The sequence below is a fragment of the Astyanax mexicanus genome, chromosome 22, assembly GCF_023375975.1.
Source record: "Astyanax mexicanus isolate ESR-SI-001 chromosome 22, AstMex3_surface, whole genome shotgun sequence".
Lineage (NCBI taxonomy): Eukaryota > Metazoa > Chordata > Actinopteri > Characiformes > Acestrorhamphidae > Astyanax > Astyanax mexicanus.
Genome location: NC_064429.1, coordinates 4,027,563 through 4,051,507, shown reverse-complemented (window position 1 = coordinate 4,051,507; position 23,945 = coordinate 4,027,563). Strand labels below are relative to the sequence as shown.

General features: G+C 38.9%; 1 protein-coding gene across 1 annotated transcript; it reads left to right on the top strand.

Moving 5' to 3' along the window:
* The first annotated feature begins 11,939 nt into the window (after window positions 1-11,939).
* Window positions 11,940-17,877, top strand: LOC111197473 (deoxynucleoside triphosphate triphosphohydrolase SAMHD1-like). The gene is made up of 5 exons (XM_049470236.1): window positions 11,940-12,020; window positions 12,558-12,614; window positions 17,017-17,177; window positions 17,281-17,399; window positions 17,550-17,877. Exons 2-5 carry the CDS (start codon window positions 12,579-12,581, stop codon window positions 17,621-17,623), a joined length of 390 nt encoding a protein of 129 aa, XP_049326193.1. The 5' UTR covers window positions 11,940-12,020; window positions 12,558-12,578; the 3' UTR covers window positions 17,624-17,877.
* Window positions 17,878-23,945: the final 6,068 nt, after the last annotated feature.

Sequence of the window (23,945 nt, the reverse complement as noted above, 5' to 3'; positions counted from 1 at the left end):
TCCACTCATCTTTGCAGAATTGCTGTAATTCAGCCATATTGCAGTTTTTTGAGAATGAACGGCCTTTTCAAGATCATGCCACAGCATCTCAATCAGATTCAGGTCAGGACTTTGACTAGGCAACTCCAAAGTCTTCATTTTGTTTTTTTCTCAGCCATTTAAAGGTGGACTTGCTGGTGTGTTTTGAATCATTGCCCTGCTGCAGAACCCAAGTTTGTTTCAGCTTGAGGTCACAAACAGAATTCATAGTTCCACTTATCACAGCAAGTCTTCCAGACCCTGATGCAGCAAAACAGCCTCAGACCATCACGCTACCACCACCATGTTTTACTGTTGGTATAATGTTCTTTTTCTGGAATGCGGTGTTTCTTTTTCGTCAGATGTAACGGGACATACACCTTCCAAAGAGTTCAACTTTTGTCTCATTGGTCCACAGAATGTTTTCCCAAAAGTCTTGGGGATCATCAAGATGTGTTCTGTTGTGTTTAGAATCACCATGTAAAATTATAAACTGCTACCTTTTACTGGTCAGATAATATAGACATTTAAACCTGGAATGGCACTTTCTTTCTCCAAAGGACTGGAAAAGATTAAAAACTACTTATTTTATAACTTATTTTGCTTATTTTGTAAGCGACCCGCTTGATCAAAGAGCCTGTTTTTAAAGCTGCGCTAAAAAGTATAAGCACTCTTTCGGCTCTAACTGTACATCTTACAATAAAAAGCTTTACTGTTTCGTAATCCGGAGGTTTAGGCAGTTTGAATGGTGTACATTCTGGTGTAACATGTCCGCATTGGATTAAATATAATACGTATAGGCATATTTCGCCCTAAATGTTTATTTTCTGAAATTATATACAGTTAAATAGGCTGGATAACTGAAAAGCAGAGATTTAAGCTTTAAAATTATAATTATTCATAAACACAGCCAGATATTAATTATTACATATTTCTGGCCCGTCGGCGGGCCAGGGCGTGTTAAGAGGTTAATGATGTGTATTGGGTCTCTACAAGATAAACTACGCTAAGTCGACATTGCAAACGTTTGCGCAATAGCTGACAATTCAAGATTATTTTCATATCTCTGTTTACCGGCTGCAGCTGGAGTCTGTCCTCTGGAAAACAAACTTGTTAATTTTAAACATTTGGCAGCTTCTTCTTTCATCTTCTTTCTTTTTTTTAATCTGGCCTTTTCTGCTTCGCCTGGCCTCTTTTTACCCTCCATTACAGCCGAGTGATGCTTCTGCTATTCTGTTGCTGTATTTAATTTTATTTTTCCGGAAAAGAGCATTTGTGGGCGCAACCAACTCAAACATTTGGGAAGAGAGAATCTAATCTACTGCGAAGTAGGGGCTGTACTGTCAGACGAATAGAGAATGCATACGTAGTTGAATGGAAATGAATGCAAAAATAAGATTAGATAAGGGACAGATAAGTGTCAAAACATTTTTCTGTCCAACCGGCCCGAACTCGAGATTGACATGAGCCGGCCCATCGGGAATCCTCCCAAATCTCCCGATTAGCCACTCCGGGCCTGGTATTACCCCAAAACGGGTGAAGAGCAAAACACACCTCGTTCTGGCCCATGGAGCTACAGTAAATGCTAGCTCCTCTGAGCTTTAAGACCAAGGTCTGGGGGCAGAAATCAGGCAAAGGTAACACTTCAGGCTCATCCAGGGACTGTTCCACCACCATTGGTGAGGCTATGAAGTTGAAATTGTACTGGAGGACAAAAGAAAGTGAAAAATAACGGACTGTTGATATAGTGAAGAGTGGCTAAATGGCTTACCACATGTTAGACCGGTTCCGCCAAGCCAATTAGAAACTAAAGCCAAAGTAAGAACAGTGACAGCTGTCCCTCCAAGGATCAGAAGTTCTAACTTCTGAGTGGTTGTGTCTTTATGGAGCACCCCAAACTCTTCACAGCGACCAAGGTTATAATTTTAAATTAGAAGTTTTCCAAAAGACTTTTGGGAGTTTAGACGGGACAGGAAACTGAAATGCAGACTGGACAGGGGAGAAAAACTGGGACTGGAAATTAGATACAAATGGGAAAACAGACTGGACTGTAGACAAAGATTGGACGGGGGACTGGACAGAGCACGAAGACTGGACATATGGCACAAATGGAGACTGGGACTGGACTGGGGACATGAGGCGGACAAATGCGGGATCAGGCAGTGGTAGGCAGGTTGGTGCGGGGAAAGGTTCCTCGTCCTCGTAGCTGCTGGGAGCACAGCCAAGAAAGTCCCACGGCCCCCGGGTAGCCCGGTCTCCCCTGTAGAGAGGACCAAGACTAACCGCACCTACCCGTAGTGCCCCCCAAAATTTTCTGCGCTCCTGCAATCCCCCACAGGTGAGAGGGAGCGCTGAGAAGGAAGGACGAGGAGAGCGGACGCACACGCAATTAATAATTTATTAAAACAGAAAATAAACCACAAACCAAACAGAACAAAACTAAATAACAAACAGAACAGAAACACAGCCGTGACAGATGTATACACGCACAAGAACCGACAAACTAACAATAACGACAGAGAAGCTTAAATACACACACAAGGTGGGAAAGGGAACAGGTAACACCTGGGGACTGACTAATGAGGGGCGGAGGGAAGAAACACGGCTCATGTGTGTTATCTCCACATGAGCCGGGTCATGTGGGGATAACACAGAGACAGAAAACAGGGTAAACACGTGACATGCAGCTCCCGCTCCCTCTCTAATTTTCTTTTGTTTAGCACAGCAACTCGGTTTATTTTTCACTTCTCGATGCAAGCAGGCTATCAATAAATGCCAGTTCTTAATTGCAAGTAAATTTTTTTCTCATCTTTGCGCTGGAAAAATCCTCAAGTTTGGGTATTACCGGAACACACCCTGTTTGGAGCTACAGTTAATGCTAGCTACCCTGAGCTTCGAAACCACGGTCTGGGGGCAGAAATCAGACAAAAGGTAACAGCAAACTATATAATTACTTTGACAATTGAGTGACACTTTAATGTGATGCATACGTAAAGAATACTATAATTACCAGTATGAAACCAGGAGCCGAAAGGAAAAAGTGTATATGGTGAGATGATTGTGAACCATGCAATACTGACTGAATGTCAACTGTATTTAAAATCCTATAAGCATTGTTTATAGTGATGCACTTATTTAATCAAGGGTGTAATGTGCATTAACCGATCACTTCAGTAAGGGGGGGGGGCGATATAAACTATTCAAGAAATAGAGAACTAAAAAAACACCAAAGTTATAAAAAGGTAAATGATGGAACTAAAATAAGTTAAAGAAATATAAAAAATAAAAGAACGAAATAAATTAAATAAAAAAAGGTAAAATGCCAAAAGTAAAACCAGTAATAAAACAAATTAAAGGATGAAATAAATAAAATAAATAAAAAGTCTAAAAAGTAAAAAAAAAAAAGATAAATAAAAAGACAAATAAAGTGCATAAAAGGGAAAAAGAAAAATCTCAATTAAAACAGTTACAGGCTGTCTGAAGGTGGTTAGAGACTAATGGTTAATAGTATTACTAATAGTTGAAAAACAAACTGCTAATCATGTGACACCAATTACTTTGAGACTGAAAGTCGATGGCACATTGTGACGCAATATCTTGATCCAGATTGGCTGAAGCCGGTTAATGTCATGCAGTCCTACAGCTGCAGAACACTTTAAATAACCAGCATCACACCTCACTTTTCACCCTGCGAACACACCTGTATCCAAACAGAGGAGCTGAAGAAAACTATCAACCAGGTGAGACGATTTAAACCATGACATACTGACTAAAATATCATCAATTTTAAAGCCTGTCAGCATCACTTATACTGGCTCTAGCTAGCTTTAATTACAAATTAAATCAGAATAACGCTTTACACCTTTTTCAAATGTATTTACTGGGTCCAGAACTAAGATTTTAACAGCTAGAGGTGTCAGAAATATATAAATTGTGTCATGTCTGGTGCTGAAAGCACGTCTGTGTCTCCCACATCCAGCTCTATCTGCGATTCTCACAGTAACAACTACAATACCCAGAACGCACCACTCCATGACACAACACACACTCCCGATCACATGACACGTCACATGACGCCACCAGGAAGTCCCGAGTACTGATTACTCAGTGTATTTAAGGACCATGCTCACGCTCACACCTCGCCGAGTATCTGTTTGGTAAATCCTACAATACAAAGCGTTTCTCTTGCCCTTGCTATTTTCCGTGTATGATCCTGTTTTTGTTTTCTACCGACTTTGATTTTTGCCTGCTCCCTTGTGTTGGATTACCGTGTATGACCTGGACTGTTTATTGTACTCTGGATTTTTGCCTACCCTGTGATACTGCCTACCCGTGTATGAACTCTGGACTGTCCTCCGGTTATGGTATGGTTTCTCTACACTGTGCATTTTTGGTACTGACCCTGTTTCTGTTGACTACCCCTGTCTACTCTATAACTTTAATAAAAGTTATTTTATTGTATCTGCATCAGTCTCATTCCTGTCTGGCCCTGACAAGATACTCGGCCATAATGACAGAGACTGCGGATACAGAGTCTATTAAGTCTGGTTTGGCTAACCAGGGTCGGCTTTTAGGTCAGCACCAGCAAACGCTCGCTGGTGTGACCCAAGCTGTTGACGAGCTAGCACGCCACCAGGTTAACCAACAGCAGCAGCTAGCCGAGATTATGAGTCACCTCCGGGGTTTGTCCACCCAGAACCCTAGCCCAGTGGTTAGTCCTGTAGCCAGCCCTAACAAAACCACTACTCCCTTTTTCGCTGTGTGTAAACCCGAAGTCTATGACGGAAACACTGAGAAATGTAATGGGTTTCTGCTCCAGTGCTCCGTGTTTTTTAGCAACTCACCTCCTGCTTCTGATAAAGCTAAAATCGGGTTTATAATTTCTCGACTGTCTGGCAAGGCTTTGGACTGGGCTACAGCTATTTGGGAGAACATTTCTGAATCCAGCTACGACACTTTTTTGTCTATTTTTCGCAGCGTTTTTGATCATACACGCTATGGGCAATCTAGTGGAGAGCTTCTGATTACCTTGAAGCAAGGTAAACTATCTGTGGCAGCCTTTGCTCTGGAGTTCCGTACGTTAGCTGCTAGCAGCGGTTGGAACGACCCTGCTCTCATCTCCATGTTTCGACACGGACTTAACCCTGAGATTCAAAGAGAACTTGCATGCAAGGACGACTCACTCACCCTGGATCAGCTGATCGCTCTGTCTATCCGTCTGGATCAGCTCCTTTCCCGTAAGCCCAAAGCTGTTAGCCACACTCCTGCGGTTCGCCCTGCACTACTCCAGTCCGGGAATCCAGTTCCGGAATTTGCGCCTGCACCCATCTCTGAACCCATGGATATCACACGATCCAGATTACCCGTCGCTGAGAGGCAGCGTCGCATGCGCCTTCACCTGTGCCTCTATTGTGGTGGTTCAGGTCATCTGAGGGCTAACTGTGAACTCCGGCCCAATTCTGCTCAAGCGTCTGCTCTGGGACAGCGCGTGGAGAGTACTCCACGCGCTAACGTGGTATGTACCCCTGTTTCTGAACTTAAAGAAAAATGTTTCATGTTGCCTGTTATTATTACCACTCCAACGGATGTGTTTTGTGTCTCAGCGCTTGTAGATTCTGGGTCGGAGGGGAACTTTATCAGCCTGGACCTGGTGGAGGAGCACGCCATACCCACAAAAGTTCTCCCCAAGTCGATCTCCATCCATGCCATCGATGGAAAGACTGTACGCTCCAAACCTGTGACCCTGCAGACTCTTCCTCTCACCCTTCAAGCCAGCGCTCTACATGTGGAACAGCTCTCTCTCTATGTGCTCCCATGCACAGAACATCCCCTGGTTTTGGGAGCGCCATGGCTAAAGACACACGACCCCGTCATTTCATGGAGCCTGGGAGACATCACTGCCTGGTCTCCTTTCTGCCGTGAGAACTGTTTATCTTTAAATTCACTCTCTTTACAATCTACCTCTGTTGAAAGCCCTAATTCTGTAGATACCCCTGTTATTCCCTCCGAGTACTATGACTTTTCTGATGTGTTTAGTAAAGCTAAAGCTACCGAGTTACCTCCGCATCGCCCCTATGATTGCTCTATTGATTTACTAGAGGGTTCTGTACTGCCCAAAGCTCGTGTGTACCCATTGTCTCGTGATGAGGAGAAGGCTATGGAAGAGTATGTTAGTGAAGCTCTTGCGCAGGGTTTCATTCGCCCATCCAAATCCCCTGTTGGCTCCGGTTTCTTCTTCGTGAAGAAGAAGGATGGGGGTTTGAGACCCTGCATAGATTACAGAGGCTTAAACGACATTACTAAAAAGTTTGCTTACCCGCTCCCGTTAATCCCAGCAGCTCTTGAACAGTTACGTAATGCCGTGTACTTCACCAAGCTCGATCTCCGTAGCGCTTATAATCTCATTCGCATCAGGGAGGGTGACGAATGGAAAACAGCGTTTTCCACCACCAACGGCCACTATGAATACCTGGTCATGAGCTACGGTCTCGCTAACGCCCCAGCTATATTCCAGTCGTTTATGAATGACATATTTCGCGACCTCATTAATCATTCTGTTGTCCTTTTTATAGACGATATCCTTATCTATTCACCAGATCTCCCCACACACATTCAGCATGTCCGTCAAGTTCTCCAACGCCTGAGAGAACATAGTCTGTTTGCCAAAGCCGAGAAATGTGAGTTCCATACTCAAAGGGTCACATTTCTCGGCTACGTTATCAGTTCCTCCGGTGTCCTTATGGACGATGACAAAGTAACTGCCGTTACTAGTTGGCCTGTGCCCCAGACCATTAAAGAACTCCAGCGATTCCTTGGCTTCGCTAATTTTTATAGGCGGTTCATCCGTAACTTTAGCTCCATTGCTGCGCCCCTTACTGCCCTCACTAAGGGGGCTGCTAAAATCCTGAAATGGTCAACCGAAGCGGATCGCGCTTTCTGTGAGCTGAAAGCTGCGTTCATTTCAGCCCCTGTACTTAGGCACCCTAAGCCCGAGTTTCCCTTCGTAGTGGAAGTGGACGCTTCCGAATCGGGTGTTGGTGCGGTTCTCTCTCAGCGTAGTGGGTCGCCACCTAAATTGTTTCCTGTAGCCTTCTTCTCACGCAAGCTTTCCCCTGCGGAGCGTAACTATGGGATAGGGGATAGGGAACTTCTTGCTGTGAAATTAGCTCTAGAAGAATGGCGTCACTGGCTGGAGGGGTCCGTTCATCCGTTTACTGTGTATACTGATCACAAGAATTTGGAATACCTCCGCACGGCTAAACGACTTAATCCGAGACAAGCACGTTGGTCCCTTTTTTTCTCTCGATTTAACTTCTCAATCTCGTTCCGTCCGGGAAACCGTAATACTAAAGCTGATGCGCTGTCCAGGGTTTACAGCACTGTGGACAGCGCATCCCAGCCCCAGGAGGCTGAACGCATTCTTCCTCCCTCTGTTCAGATCGCAGCCATTCAATGGGAGTTAGACGATCAGATTCGCCAAAGTAACGCTAATCAGCCCGATTCTGAGGACTGTCCTCAGGGTAAAACGTTCGTACCCGTCCAGTTTCGAGACAGGCTCATCACCTGGGCTCATTCCGCTTTAACCTCTGGTCATCCTGGTGTCACACGCACGTTACAATTACTCTCTGCCCGTTACTGGTGGAATTCTATGCGTGCTGATGTTCACTCATTCGTTACCTCCTGCTCTGTTTGTGCGCAATGTAAAACGCCTAAAACCCTTCCAGCCGGTAAGCTACTACCTCTCCCTGTACCTGAGAGACCTTGGTCGCATATTGCCGTTGATTTTGTCACTGATCTGCCTGTATCTGAGGGTTATACTACAGTTCTCACTGTTGTTGATCGTTTCTCTAGAGGGGTTAAATTTATTCCATTCCCAGCTCTGCCTACTGCCTTCCAAACTGCTCAAGCTATTTATATGCATGTATTTAGACACTTTGGTATCCCCGAAGATATTTTGTCTGACCGTGGTCCTCAATTTACCTCTCGTGTGTGGAAGGCATTTTTTGAACATCTCGGTGTACAAGGAGCGTGCTGACAAGCACCGTGGTGACAGCCCAGACTACCAACCAGGAGATCGGGTGTGGCTTTCTACCCGGGACTTTAGGTTTGAGGGTAGTTGTAGAAAACTCCTGCCTAAGTTTATTGGTCCTCTTAAGATTTTGTCACGTATTAATGACGTTACTTACAAGGTGGAGTTACCCCCTCAGTATCGTATTAATAATTCCTTTCATGTATCTCTCCTCAAGCCTATGGTCCCGGGTCCGCTCGCTGACGCTGCACCGGCTGATGTTCCGCCCGCGGCTGTGGAGGGGGAGGGGTCGTCCACGTATGCTGTCCGGGAGGTGCTGGATTCACGCAGACGTGGGGGTGTGCTCCAATACCTTATCGATTGGGAGGGGTATGGTCCGGAGGAGCGTTGTTGGGTGGCTGCCAAAGACGTGCTGGACCCTGCCTTGCTCGTGGAGTTTCATGCTCGTTTTCCTGGTAAGCCTGCTCCTAGGCCCCGTGGACGTCCCAAGCGTCCTCCGACCTCCTCTGCTCCAACTCGTCGGGTTTCTCGCTCTGGTGAGCCCCGTCTGTCTGGCACCTCCGCTCCGACACCTGCACCTCCCGCCGGTACTCCCTGTCCGCCGGGTGGTCGTCGCCGGGGTCGGCCCCGTTCTGCCTCCGCTCCGGTTCCTCAGGGGGAGGGTACTGTCATGTCTGGTGCTGAAAGCACGTCTGTGTCTCCCACATCCAGCTCTATCTGCGATTCTCACAGTAACAACTACAATACCCAGAACGCACCACTCCATGACACAACACACACTCCCGATCACATGACACGTCACATGACGCCACCAGGAAGTCCCGAGTACTGATTACTCAGTGTATTTAAGGACCATGCTCACGCTCACACCTCGCCGAGTATCTGTTTGGTAAATCCTACAATACAAAGCGTTTCTCTTGCCCTTGCTATTTTCCGTGTATGATCCTGTTTTTGTTTTCTACCGACTTTGATTTTTGCCTGCTCCCTTGTGTTGGATTACCGTGTATGACCTGGACTGTTTATTGTACTCTGGATTTTTGCCTACCCTGTGATACTGCCTACCCGTGTATGAACTCTGGACTGTCCTCCGGTTATGGTATGGTTTCTCTACACTGTGCATTTTTGGTACTGACCCTGTTTCTGTTGACTACCCCTGTCTACTCTATAACTTTAATAAAAGTTATTTTATTGTATCTGCATCAGTCTCATTCCTGTCTGGCCCTGACAAATTGCTTGATTTAAAACTAGAATTACATTTGTTTTATTGCAGTAATTTGCCTTTTAGGTTTCTGCACTATGGCCAATAAGATCCTAATTTTACCAGTGCATTTTCTGTGGTGTCTATGGTGCAGAAAATCCACAACACCAAAAGAAAAATAGAGCTTAAATAAATAATTCTTCTAGACTTGCGTTTAGTTGTTGGTTTTATGAAAATAAATAAGTTAATAAGTTTACGCACTTTTAAGGAACACTTTACAATCATATAATTGATGATTTTAAAGTATTATACTTTCCCTATACTTAAAATTAAAATAATTTAAAAATAATAAAATATGTTCAGAAAATCCTACTGAACAAACACACATTAAAGTCCTGCAGTTTCACTTTAAAATATTTGCATTTATAGTTCACAAAGTTCATGCTTCAGTGCACATTCAGTGACCTGTCAAACCACCACCCATCAACTACCAAACACAGCTAATACTGGAATATTACAATCTAGTCGCATTAGAGCTAACATAACAGCATTGTTATACTTTTATACAGGATTATATCCTTTATAACTTGTTGCCAGTAGAAACATAATCACCCATGCAGTAATTATACCTCTGGAATATAATCAAGAGGAAGATGGATGATCACAAACCATCAAACCACCAAACTGAACTGCTTGAATTTTTGCACCAGGAGTAAAGCAGCATAAAGTTATCCAAAAGCAGTGTGTAAGACTGGTGGAGGAGAACATGCCAAGATTCATGAAAACTGTGGTATTCCACCAAATATTGATTTATGAACTCTTAAAACTTTATGAATATGAACTTGTTTTCATTTGCATTATTTAAGGTCTGAAAGCTCTGCATCTTTTTTGTAGTTTATAGAATAAAACAACAATGTTCATTTTACTCAAACATAAATCTATAAATAGCAAAACCAGGGAAACGAATTCAGAAAATTAAGTGGTCTCATTTTTTTTCCCAGAGCTTTATACTGTGAAGTATACATGATATGCGCGTTATGACCAATTAGTTATGATCGCTGTGGAATTGTTTATTAATTATATTAATTAATTAATTATAATGTTTATTGTTTATTTTTTTCAACAAAAATGTAATGTAAAGAGGTATCATTTTATAAATATACAATCATAAGACTATAAAGTCCAACTGTGCACTATAAAAATGAGTAAATAAAGATAATATAAAATATATATATATAATGCAGTGTGACAGTTGTCTATGAATGGGTCATATAGAGCTGCTTTAAATCTGTAACACTAACTAAAATTAAAATACCTGGCCTAAAATAATAATATTACATGTTTTTTTTGTGGGCAATTTATATTATAATTTAACTGTTTTTAGTGCAATATCATGACATTAAGGTCATACAATTTGTAAATATATTTGGGCACATCTAAAGCACATATTTAGTCATTGGAATAAAGTATAATATTATAATATAAACTGCCCTCTAATAAGCTTAATCTTAAACTCTGTAATGTATTAAAACTGTTCTTTTAAAAGAAACAGTCAGTAACATTATAAATGTAATTTTGCAATGTACCATTAATTACGGCAGTGGTTCCCAACCTATGGGTCTTGATTTTAAGGGGTTTAATTTTAATACTATATATAGTCTAGGGTAAGCACCGCACCGCGCTGCGCTGCGCTCTCTCTGTCTCTCTCTCTCTCTCTGGCGCGCGCGCGGGCGCTCTCTCCGGCAGCGCGGAGCTGAATTCAGCGCGAGGCTGAATATAATAATATAATAATATAAAACTCAGTTTAGTTAAATAAATGCAAATGAGTGAGGGCCTGTAAAGTTAATCAATTATTGTCCAATATTTGGACAGGTTGAGGTTTTGGTGAGCTGTTTTACTGATTTGAAACTGAAACTGAAATTATTCTTTTTTTTTTGTTGTTTGTTTTTATTTTATATAAATTATTTTTTATTCATTTTAAATAGTTGTATTATTTTATTGATCTAATTATTTTTTTCTTCATAAGATAAAAATTCCTTATGTTTTATGTATCAATTTTTCCTTTTTTACGTGTTTATTTTATTCATCTATAGTAAATGTCAGTTTTTATTTGTCATTTCTAACCCCCCCCCCCCCCCCCCACCCCACCCCAACCCAACCCAATTATACACTTACATCTTTTACATTTGGAGGGGGGGTGGGGGGTTATGTTGGGTCACCAAAGCTTACAATGGTAAAAATATGGGTCCCTGAAGAAAAAGGTTGGGAACCACTGAATTACAGTAAGCCACTCTCTTTTTATTAAAGAAATGTTTATATTGAATGTGACAGTTACTAATAATGAGTATTTCTATAGTGGATTACATCCTGAAATCAAACCCAGAGCTCACTCTGCAATTCGGTAAAAAAAATCAAGTGAATTAAATCAAATAAAAAAATCAGCAATGTCTGTATTTTTACTGTAGAAATTGCAGAAATTGCTGTATATATTTTTTCATACATTGCCCACAGTATAATAAATCAACAAAAACTCAACAGAAAACACTTTCTATTTAAGATGGGAAGACAATGGTACATAATGACTATGATAATTGAGTGGCACATGATCTTGATTTAGAACCAGTTAATGCCATACAGTCATATAATTACCAGCATCGTTCCAAACACTACTTCTTTATCTTGTGGACAGGACACTTGGTCAGAAGATAGAAGATAGAAGAGCACCAACCAACAATCGGAGGTGACCAATCGGACCAATCGGAACCAACAATCAAGGTGAGATGATTTTAAATATGATTTAATGTATCATGTATGACTTTCAATATTGAAATAATACAGTATTAATGTAGTAATGTAAAAATGTGTAAGTGTAGTAATAATGTGGATGTGCAGAGAGTATGAGTCATTTTCTATAGTTTCTTGGTACTGCATTACTGCATGTTATTTACAATCAATAATTAATACAATGGACTGGTCTGTAAATAAGCAGTTTACAGACAATTTTTAAACTTTATGTGGTACAATTTGCACCACAGAATTATTCTCTTTCAATGCACAGCCTACAATAAAAACACAAACAAAAACTCAACTTAACTCAACTCATCTCGGAAGGGTCTTTAAACATTTGTGCAACATTTGCATGACAAAATGGGTCACGTGACCTCAAAACACTGGTTGAGGTTGCATAGGCAAATGATGATACTGACTGCTGTGTAAAAACATTCTCTTGATTAAGACTACTGGCATTCAGGCCTGAAGCTGTGGAACATTAGAGATAAGAAACATCAAACTTTCTCTTTATCTTATTAACAGAACATTTACAGCATTAAGACAATGGCAGACCAACCTACATCAACTCAAGTCTACAAGGTGAGAGTACTGTGCACCACCACAGGTCGATGTGGAGTGAGTTACTTTCTATTATCAGCCAAATATAGTTTTATATATACTCTGTAATAAAGTAATGTGCAGATATATTTTACCCTCAACTTCAGTGAAGCATTACTGCACTTCACAAGATAAATTTTGGTCTAAACCCGGAGAATCAATCACGTTTAAGAATAAACTGTGACTGGATAAATGAGAAATTGTTTATTTGAAAATCGGAGTGGTCATGACTGGATTACACTCAACAGATAATCGGTGAAGGTAAAATCAGTGAAGGACGCTGTTACACATTACAAATATGAGCTTTTGTTCTGAAATACTTTGTATTATGCTATTTAACAAAGACAGAAATATTGTCATTTAAAGCATTTATTTGCAGAAATTGAGAAATGGCTGAAATAACAAAAAGCATAATACAAAGTATTTCAGCATGAAAGCTCATATTTGTAATGTGTAACACCGTCCTATATCATAACTACATCTCTGCTGTTTATAACAAACCGTGTGTAAATCGGGTATAAGATGGTAGAGTTGTGATTATTATAGATGTATTAAACACCTTAATCAGGGTAAATTAATGCACTGGGGAGTGCTGAACAGCAGAGCGTGCTTTGCCGTGCAGCCACAGCTTGTAAAGTGTCCCACCGCGCCACCTGCTGTTCTGGGGTGATGCATTTGTATGAGGCGGGGTGTATTTGTGAGAAAATCTCAACACGAGTTTGCCACTCTGCTAAAAGTGTGCCAAAAGTCACGTGATTTACAAATAAGCTGTGCGTGTTCGTGAATCACGACACGGTAATGTTTAATAATCATGTTTTACCTGTTTTTTATTGCTTTTTTAATGCTGTTTTTTGCATTTGTAAAACGTGTTATATTTGTTTGTAAAGAGCAATGTATTAGAAAACAGCTGTATATTTATTTGAAGTTTACGTATATATTTACAACCATTAGGTTTTGTGTTTGAAATCACACCGTGTGTGTTAAATAGTCAAATTGTGTATTTGTAAAATGTGTTGTGTTTGTTTGCAAGTAGTATAATATTTACAGAATACATTTTAGTTATTCGCGTAGTTTTGGCACTAATTTAGCTCCATACTTTTTTTACCTTAGTTCTTTTTTGTGTTCAGAGAGAAAAACCAAGCCTGTTTTGGGATAAGACTATTAGACTATTAAACTAATTAGACTAATTAGACTATTAGAGTATTAAAGTCAGGCTGAATATCTAATGTGGAAAGGTGGAGGACAGCACACAAGTGATCAAATCTGTTTTATGAACAACTTAATATAGATTTTCCTAAGTTTGGTATCCCATTACAGTAATATCACTTATATCTTGAATACATTAGAAAGAGATCTTTAAGAATTTAGTGTTGTAATATAATAACCCTTTGTTTGTTTGTTTTACTGTTTTTACTGGTCTCCAAACTCTTGTTTTATTTTTCAGTATAATTACTGGAAACATCTATTTGATCTATAATGAGATAAAAAAAAAAAACATATTCTAACACTGTCCTGTAGAGATACTCTCAGGATGTACTTATGAAAGTAACTTATGAGAAAGTGCTGTAAGGAACTTTACACAGACTTTTGGGTTCATAGATTCACTTATTATATTGTTTTATTTTGGATATATTATTGAGTTCCTTTCTGACCTGTTCCTGCTTTAACACTAGCTATATCTTTCCCACTGTGAGACTAAACAGATGATCTGATCTTAATGAGTTAGGGTTCTGTATCAGTGTGTTTAACTGCCGAGTTAAACACCCCATCAGCTCATGAAATAACATCAGCATTAAAACGCGGATCTCTGCATGGAGATCTGTGTGACTCTGGTCTGCAGAAGCTGAAAGATTAGTGGTGTTTTTACCGGAGATGGAGTCGCTCCACGCGGTTTACATGTTTTTCGTGACGTCAAAGGAGAAATATATCCCCTCTCCCCTCTCTCTCTCCCTGCTGAACACTGTCGAGTTAACTTCCAGTCGAGCTCCATAAGTAACGACAGGTTAATTCCCGGGTTTGTAACTGAGCGCGCAGCACTACTGCAGGAGAGCCTCCGCTAAAGTAGCAGTGATTGGATCTCTTACTAACTGGTCTCTACCTTTCACAGAACTAAATCAGTTCTGATTGGATTTCGTCCCTGCCAAACATTTTTGTCTCGTTTTTATTCGTTGACGAAAATGTCAGTTAATTTCGTCTCGTTGTGTGTACGGAGCAGCTGTCTGCTCCTCCTCCCGTCTCGCTGCCTGCACTCACACAGACACCGCTGCACACACAAATAGGGAGGAGTGTTCCCTGTCATATCAGAGCGATTTCACCGCAAAATGTTATTTGCGTTTTGTCAGTGTTGGATTAGAAGACCAAAACTAGGAAAGTACCGCAATGTAATCCATTTATTTTAGCAGAGTAACGGTAATCTGATTACCACTTACTGAAGCAGTAACTGTAACGCATTACAGTTACTCATAATTTGTGATCTGATCACGTATGCGGACATGTTTTACATCATTCGAACCTCTGGATTACGGAACAGTGAACCAGTAGGATGTACGTTTCCGGAATTAGAGGCGAAAGAGTGCTTATACTTTTTAGCGCAGCTTTAAAAACAGGCTCTTTGATCAGGCGGTAGTAAGTAGTTTTTATTCTTATAAAGTTTCCAGTCCTTTGGAGAAAGAAAGTATCATTCCAAGTTTAAATCTCTATAATATCTAACGAGTGAAAGGGAGCAGTTTATAATTTTACATGGTGTTTTTAAACACTTTAAAGCAAAATACAGGGCTACAAAAACACTTCATCCATATCTGAAAAGCGCCTAAAAAATGTCATTTTTTTTTCCATATTTTGACCATTACATGTTCAATAAAATCATTTTATATGTTTTCAATTAATTTTGTAAAGGCTTCTAAGTAATATTATTATTATTTTTTTTTTTACCTTTTAAATCTTTATCTGATTTAAATTTGAATGAAACATGTTTAAGTGAAGCGTGATCTGTTAATTTACCAACATATACTTGAACTTATATGCAATATAAAGTCATTGTAAGAGCTTGCTGCTGTTTCATTTATTAAAATTTCTCCTACATGGAAAAAGTGGGCTGAAAAAGGGGCCCACTCCGGCCCTGGATTCAAAGATGAATACCAAAATGTTTATTAAATCCTGCCTTACCAGCACACCCTTTTCTAGCATAAATATTTAAACACATGGACCTTATTGTTATACATTATCTTTTACTGACAGTATTAAAAATAAAGGCCAACATATATGCATTACTGATGTAAATAAAATATGCTACCAACATTTAATCAAAGAACCAATCAATTTTGGGAAAACTGGGGGTAAGATTTGGCAATAAAATGTAAATTCCAAATTTATTATTTTAGTTATCTTATTTAATAGACTTTTTTCCGCATCACTTGCATATTTACACATGAAATTTTCCCACAAAATACAAGAATGACGAGTCTTTTAAGTGTTTTTTTTTTTATCTGTTACTGTTAATTTTTCTCCATCTCCTTGTCTTCATTCTCTCTCTACTGGCAGGATAGTTGAATCTGAAATACAGACACAGGGAATAAAGAGATATTAAATCAGAGGGTTTAGCTTGGGTATGAAACAAATATAATATTGATTCAATACAACATAAAAGTCTCACCATCGTGGCTCATTAGCTAGCTAGTTAATAAAACTAAATATAGTGAGATGGTCAGATTTTGGTTATAATTTATAAATGTGCTTTATAATAGTCAGTCTGTCTGTTGAAGATGGACTAGTCTCTCCGATGGTTGCTAAGCGCAACCATATGATTATGAGATCGCCGGTTCAAATCCTGTTAATGTAGCTTGCCATTGGCTACCGGAGCGAGCACAGTAGGACTTGCACTCTCTGGGTGGATACAGTAGATGGCGCTCTTTCCCCTCATCACTCCTAGAGTGATGTTGATCAGCGCAAGGTGTCTGTGAGCTGATGTATCAGAACCGAGTCTTTGCACTTTCCTCTGAGTGTGCTGTGATGATACCCAGCAATGCCGACTTCACATGTGTCAGAGGAGGCATGTTTTAGTCTTCACCTTTCTGGTGTTGGGGCATCACTTGTGATAGAGAGAATCCAAAGTGGGTTGGGTAATTGGCCTTGTAAATTGGGAGAAATTGGGATACAAATTAGAAAAAAAAAGAAAAGAAAAGAAGTACAAAGTCAAATGATTAAAGACTACTGTAGAATACTGATTGAAAAATGAACCATGTATGATGCTTTACATTTTAATAATAACTAGCTGCAATTATTGCAATGACATTACTGAATAAATCATGTTAAATAATGTTTAGATGTGTTTGTAAGAGATATATTATTTGCATAATCGGATATTGGAGATTTGTTTTGATTGCAGGTCTTTAATGACTCTGTTCATGGCCACATTGAGATGCACCCTCTGCTGGTGAAGATAATAGACACTCCTGAGTTTCAGCGCTTGAGGAACATCAAACAACTTGGAGGAGTCTATTATGTCTATCCTGGAGCGTCTCACAATCGCTTTGAGCATTCCTTAGGGTAAAGTTCAGATACCTGACTGGCCCAATTCATATGTGTATGAGGAATTTGAACTTTACATTAATTTGGGTCATAATAACAACATGTTTCTTATTTTTATTAGTGTGGCTCATCTGGCAGGGAAGCTTTTACAGAGTCTGAAAAAGAATCTGCCAGAGGGATTAGAGATAACACCCAATGATGAACTCTGTGTTCAGATTGCTGCACTGTGTCATGACCTGGGTGAGACTTGCATTATTCTGTATACAGACTGTAATGGCAAGCCCATTTATATAAAACCATTTATATAAAATACTTTTGTGGATTCAATTAATGTGAAAGAAATGCCAGTCCAGTCACATGCACACCATGTTTTATATTTGTGAAATAAAGGACACGGGCCGTTCTCTCATGCATTCGACATATTCATGAAGGAATTTGACTCAAGTTGGAAGGTATGGTGTTAAATTTTATATCACATTTTAAAAATATTAAACATCACTAAAATTCTAGTACTTAGATTACAATTTATTTTCTTCTTGTATAGTCTATAATGGGCCACGGACATTGTGTGTTATTCTGAGTTCTGTGATAAATAAATATGTTCAGAACCCTATACGTTCTGTTCTGTGTACATTTTACTCCTGAACACTGGATCATCTGAATTATGAGCAGGGTTCGAACGGTCATGAAAAACCTGGAAAAGTCATGGAATTTGAAAATAGCAAATCCCAGGCTGAACTACACTTATTATGTATAACCTCCTTCTTCAAAGACACGCTTATTCAAAAAAATGGCATTAAAAAAATCATGGAAGAAGAAAATAAAGATTGGGACGCATTTTCCGAAGAGCACTTCATGTTCATCAAGAAGCTTATTCGAGGGACCAAAAATGAGGTAATAATTGCATTGTTTATTGTAATATTGTGCAATGACCGTTTAAGACATTGTTATGCAAATCCCATGTAAATTTGTGATTTTGTCAGGTGTATTGCCTTTATTTTGTTAATGAGTTTGTATAAGTAATAGCTAAGCAGGAATTACTTAATTAGTGAATAATTATAAGCTAATAACTAATTAAGAAAATCTGGTAACGTTTTAAATAAAACATTCAAAAGTTTTGAATCTTCAGCTTTTAAGTAGAATTTCTGGTCTTTTTCATATTGAACAGTTTCTTGTCGTATCATATTTAGAGTGAATCCAGTCTAAAGTAGCTTTGGCTGTGATCCCTGAGGGCCCTATTTTAGTGATCTATAGGAGAGCTGTCAATCGTACAGCTGGATTTAGGGTGTGTCTGTGTGTCTATCGTGAGGGTGCAAAAAATATGCCTAAAAACAGCAAAATACATGAACTAATTCTCTTAATTAATCATGGATGTGTTTTGGGTGTTATGTAAAATAAACCCATCAGTGTGTCACTTGCCATTCCCTTTAAGAGCCAGGTGCACTCAGACGTTGGCACATTGATATCTTAACAGCACAGCGTAAAAAAAAGCAGACATATGGACATTTGGGTGGATGTTTCAAATTGAGCGTCTCTTCTCTGGAAGTTATATGGCACTACGCAACACTGTTTTTTTTGTGTTGCGCTTGTAACTCTGCATGCTGCGTCATGACCCAGAACACAAACACCAAAGCACAGACATACTGTACAATATAAAACACACAGGCAGGCCAGTTCATAACAGATTTTATAAAATAAGAAAAATAGCATGAAGCATGAACAGCAAAAATAAAGCCATTACATGCCTTATATAGCAGCCTAATGAAGAGGAAAAGAAGAAGGCTTTCTTGTACGACATTGTGGCCAATTACAGAAACGGAATCGACGTTGACAAAATGGACTATTTCACCCGGTGAGTTAAATTTTTTTAATGTGTCTTTGTGTGAAATTGGGCTTCAATTTTATGAAGATTCAAGACTGACTACCAACATAAATGAAGAAAATAAATTATCTTTTATGTTTATTCTTATACAGAGACTGCCACCACCTGGGCATGAAATGTAACTTCTCTCATGAACGTTTTATAACGTTTGCACGAGTTTGTGAAGAAAATGGAGAAACACAGATCTGCATGAGAGACAAGGTAATCTTTATTGCATGGAAAATGTGGTTTACAGTGACACTGTAAAATAAAACTTTTTCTTTTCTATCTTCATCAGGAAGCGATGAACATGTATGAAATCTTTCACGTTCGCAACCTCCTTCACCACAATGCCTGCCAGCACAGGGTCGTAAAGGCAGTCGAACTTATGTAAGTTTATGATAGCATAAGAATAATAACAACCACAATAATAATAATAATCATTTTAATAAATAATAATAATTATAATAAATAACAAAAAAAATAGAATGAAGTTTAGGTTCATTTCATATCTTATTTTTTGTAAATCTTTAAAACGTAACCCTAAAAATAAAACACAGTCCTCACCAATTTTGTAACTATATTGCTTAATCAGAGCTTCTCCCACTTTATTCTTAGTTTCACTTAAAAAGCTACATGAAGGTAAAACGTACCTTGGATCCAGCGTATTAACCATAAACTTAAACCCCTCGCCTTCAGCTAAGCTGTATGGTCATAAATCCTGATATAGCGGGGATGAAGTGGGAAATCTTTATAGTAGGAAGTTTGTTGCTTTTGTCCGCTTTTCAGCTTCTTTTAGCTAAGGGTGATCAGGGACGCATTTCTGAAGTACTTCAGTTTTATTTTATACTGCTTGCAAACACTTGAGCTCATGTCAAGCTCTCTCTTCCCCGGGACATTGTGAAATTCAAATTGTGCCCAAACACTGGTTTTCAGCGACGACGGGGCAGGTTAAATCATGCTTTTCTGCTGCTCCATGCTAGAGGACTCTATTTAGATAAATGGAACTGGCTAACTAACTAGCTTGCTGTACTGTGGCCTAGATGGGCTTCTTCTATGGTGACCAAATAGATGCGTAATGCGTTATCCAAAACTGTCGGGAGTAGGAGTGACAAAAAATAAAACCTAAATACGTTTTTTAATCGATTTTAGGGCATTTTAAATCGTTTCAGAATCACCAGGACTAGGAATCATGATTCTTTAAAGAATACATTTTTTCAGCACCCGAGGTTTATAGGGTGGGGGTATGCGGAGGTTGCTTGAGCACCTGCCCGTTTTGGTCTTTCTCACCTGAAATATTCCGCCAGCAGTAAATTTGAAGCACTAAATGTGATATGTTCATTCTGTTTTCAGGATAATGGATGCTCTGAAAGAAGCCAATGATCACTTCAAGTTGAAAGAAAAAGCAAGCAAACCTGAAACTTTCGTTCATCTCACAGGTTCTCACTATAATTTCATACATGTACTGAGGACTTCTGTCAAGTCACCAGGAACACAACAATATAGCAACTGTAAAAGTTTCACATAAAAAAAAATGCACAACCATGTTACAATGTAAAACAGGAGCTAGGGCTGATCAAATCATTAAAAAATAGATAGAATTTTTTATTCAATATTACTTATCTCATAGAACCAAAGAATGTAACGTGGATGTTAAAAGTGAGACATTTTAGATGTTTAATGAAAAACAAACACATAAACTTGATGGCAGCAACACATCGGGGCAAAAGACTGCCAAAGTAATTGTTACTAACAAAAATCAGCTGTAATAGGAGAATTTTACAACTAACGTACATTTGTATAAAAAGACCATATTTAGAGAGCCAGAGAGTAAAAAGACAACTGTTGCACACTGTCTGCATAATATATGCAAATTTTTACATTTGAAAGTACTGCAGTAAAAAATGTATTCTGTTTACAGATGACATTCTTCTGGAAATTCTACGCACTCCAAAAAAAAGCACAAAAGTAGAAAAAGCCCAGAAAATCATTAAAAGATTATTAAAACGTGACTTGTACAAGTTCCTTGGTGCAAAAACATTTGAGCCTCAGAAGCTGGAACACCTGAACAGTGAGGAAGAGTGGAAGGTTTGTTTTTTTCTAGTACTAATTTTGTTTTCCATACAAATATTACATATTTGTCATAAATTCCAATTAATAGCATACCTGTCAAGTCTCCCGTTTTGGCCGGGAAACTACCGTATTTTACTCCTCTTTCCCGCCGTCCTCCCGTATTAGTATTTTCCCGTAAATTTCCCGTATTATAATAAAATTTTAAAAATTTTATTATTGAGGAGACAGGGCACTGACCGCTCTGTGTCTCTTAACCAATCGTGGTACCAGTTCAAGGAGAAAGTCCCGCCTTTCAGGAGAAACAGCCAATCAGCTTGCTGGTTTTGCGGAGCGCAAATGAGGGTCAGTGTGGGGAAGACGCCCCGCCCCCCGCTGTGAGTTCAGGCAGCTAGTCGGAGCTGCTGATGTTAAAACATATCTGGATATTCAGCGATTTTTCTAAAAGAAAGGTAAGGGTAGGCTAATCCTGTAAACTGTGAGGAGATTTTTCTGATAGCTGCTTAAAAATACTTGTCTCCGAATAAAAACACACAGATTAAACCTTTTAAAAATTAAAACCGAAATTAACTGAAATGATCAGAAAGAATTATTAATTAAAAAGTATTAATTATGTAGACCCCATTAGAACTAATTTTTACTGATGGAATATATCTGGTCCATGTCCTTTTAGTAAAAGCTCATGATACTATTTTTAGGTCACCAACAGTCAATTTGCAGAATTTGTGCACCCTTTGTTCAATTTTAAATCCATTAAATAAATAAAACATATATGCATTTATGCCAAAAAAGACATGAAATCTTAACTTTTTTAAATATCTAGAAAAGGGTTTTTAATTTGGCTGTATTAAAAGAATGACATATGTAGGAATGTCCACAAAATTTCAGTGTCAACAAAGGTAGGCCTATCAGATTCTGATAATCTAAGTGTAGTCTGTAAATGGTTCACATGTGGTTATCTTAGATTTCTTGTAAACCTGTCTTAAAATGTAAGGGATACTGAACCTTCGTTGGGCTGGTGGGACGGCTTTAATCGGACAGAGGAAAATATCCCTTATTTTTAAATCTAAAACTTGACAGGTATGTAATAGTCAACTTTTAAAAAAACACTAGCAGTATTTCCATCAGAGAAAAATGATCACATTTTCATTTTCTTTTGATATTTTTGTTTTACAAAATGTTAAACTACCTTTCATGAAACTCTGTTATCCTCACTGTTTTGCAATTAGGAAGTGCTGAAGACCTGGCTAGGAAAGATCCAGACACCAAATGTTGATCCTCAGAAGCTCAAGCCTGAGTACTTTACATACGTGGTAAGTTCAGTAAAACACACACTTCCACCGCAGAAATCTTCAAGTAGTTCTGTATGAAACAGAGACTTAAATAGAAACTACAGTTTCAACATTTCAATACGTTAGCCGTAAGTGTTAACTGTGGAATCCCATAATTTTAATCAAATCAGTACAAAATCATCTTATTTATTTTATTATTGTTTTTTTTTGTAGTGGACCCACATTAGCAGCTTAATTATTTCTGTCCACTTTTAAGCATCTCTTTGAAGTTAATACAAAAGTTGATTATCAGGCATAAGGGTTTTGTTCTTATCATGCCTATGTTAAGATTGTATAATACTTTCATTGTTTAGTATTAATCTTTATCAATATTTATCAACATGTGGGTCAGTCCACTGGGCTGAAGTTCTACTGCTAGTGGACACGTAACCATTCACATACTTTCTCATGCACTATTTGTACTGTGGTAAGGTCAAATTATACAGGCAGCTTTTTTTAAATCTTTAAATGTGGGCCAAGGAACGTTTTGTGATTGGTTAAGTGGGCCACAATTTTGGGTGGAATTTTGTGAAATCATCTGACATTTCAGTTACATCTGAAATTTCAGTTACACTTACAAGTAATTAAGCATAATAATACATTTTTGTACAAAATTGTACAAAAATGTTCAAAACAAGATTCATATATGATTTTAATTATGAGAGTTTCTTATGATCATTTGATTAAAAGATTATAGGGTAATTCACAGGATTTTTTATTTTATCACACAGCAAATGTTGATTGAATGCTGGCTGAACAATGGCAAAATTGCTTTGCCTATTGGTAGACTCTGCTAGGCACAGACGGAATTTAGCCTCCAACTCATTTATGCAATGAACAGAAACACACATAGATAGATAGATAGATAGATAGATAGATAGATAGATAGATAGATAGATAGATAGATAGATAGATAGATAGATAGATGCCTTTTGCAATCATTAAGTCCCCCGTGGGCAATGCTAAAATCACTATTACAAACTGTGCACTGGGCAAGACTTGTTTTTTACTTTTACTACATGGATATACTGGAGTACTCAGAGGTGAAATGAGTTTTTATTGGATCCATGATGCACTAAATGCATTCCCTCCAGGAGAGGGGAAAAAAACACTGCCCGTCCAAACTAAAAACTGATTGTCTGACTCAGTTTGTCTGACACTCTCATTTTGCAAGCACTTCATAAATACACACATAAGGTAAACACCGTTCTCTACCTCTGCCTCTCTTTCACACATGCAATTGGGTAAAAAAGTCTGTGCCACCTGCGTGCGTGAGCTAGATTTTATCTGACTCAGGGATAAATCAGGGAGAATCAGGGAGCCGTTATTGATATGCGGTAGACTCACGCCATTTCCGTGAGACTTGGGAAGTCTGGCTACCACACAGACTGATAGGCTACAGGTTAGACTGTGATGCAACAGCAAGAATGACAATATTTCCCCACTAGTTAATGTTTTTGGTATGTTTATGTTTTAATAATGATGTCTTAAGAAAATGTCTCGAAAAATACCTCAAAAGCAAAA

Bases quoted from the DNA above. Each gene is read 5' to 3' on its own strand.
- LOC111197473 (XM_049470236.1), top strand. From the start codon at position 12,579: ATGGCAGACCAACCTACATCAACTCAAGTCTACAAG. The intron at 12,615-17,016 runs GTGAGAGTACTG...TTTTGATTGCAG, and splicing joins CATCAACTCAAGTCTACAAG to GTCTTTAATGACTCTGTTCA. The intron at 17,178-17,280 runs GTAAAGTTCAGA...TATTTTTATTAG, and splicing joins CGCTTTGAGCATTCCTTAGG to TGTGGCTCATCTGGCAGGGA.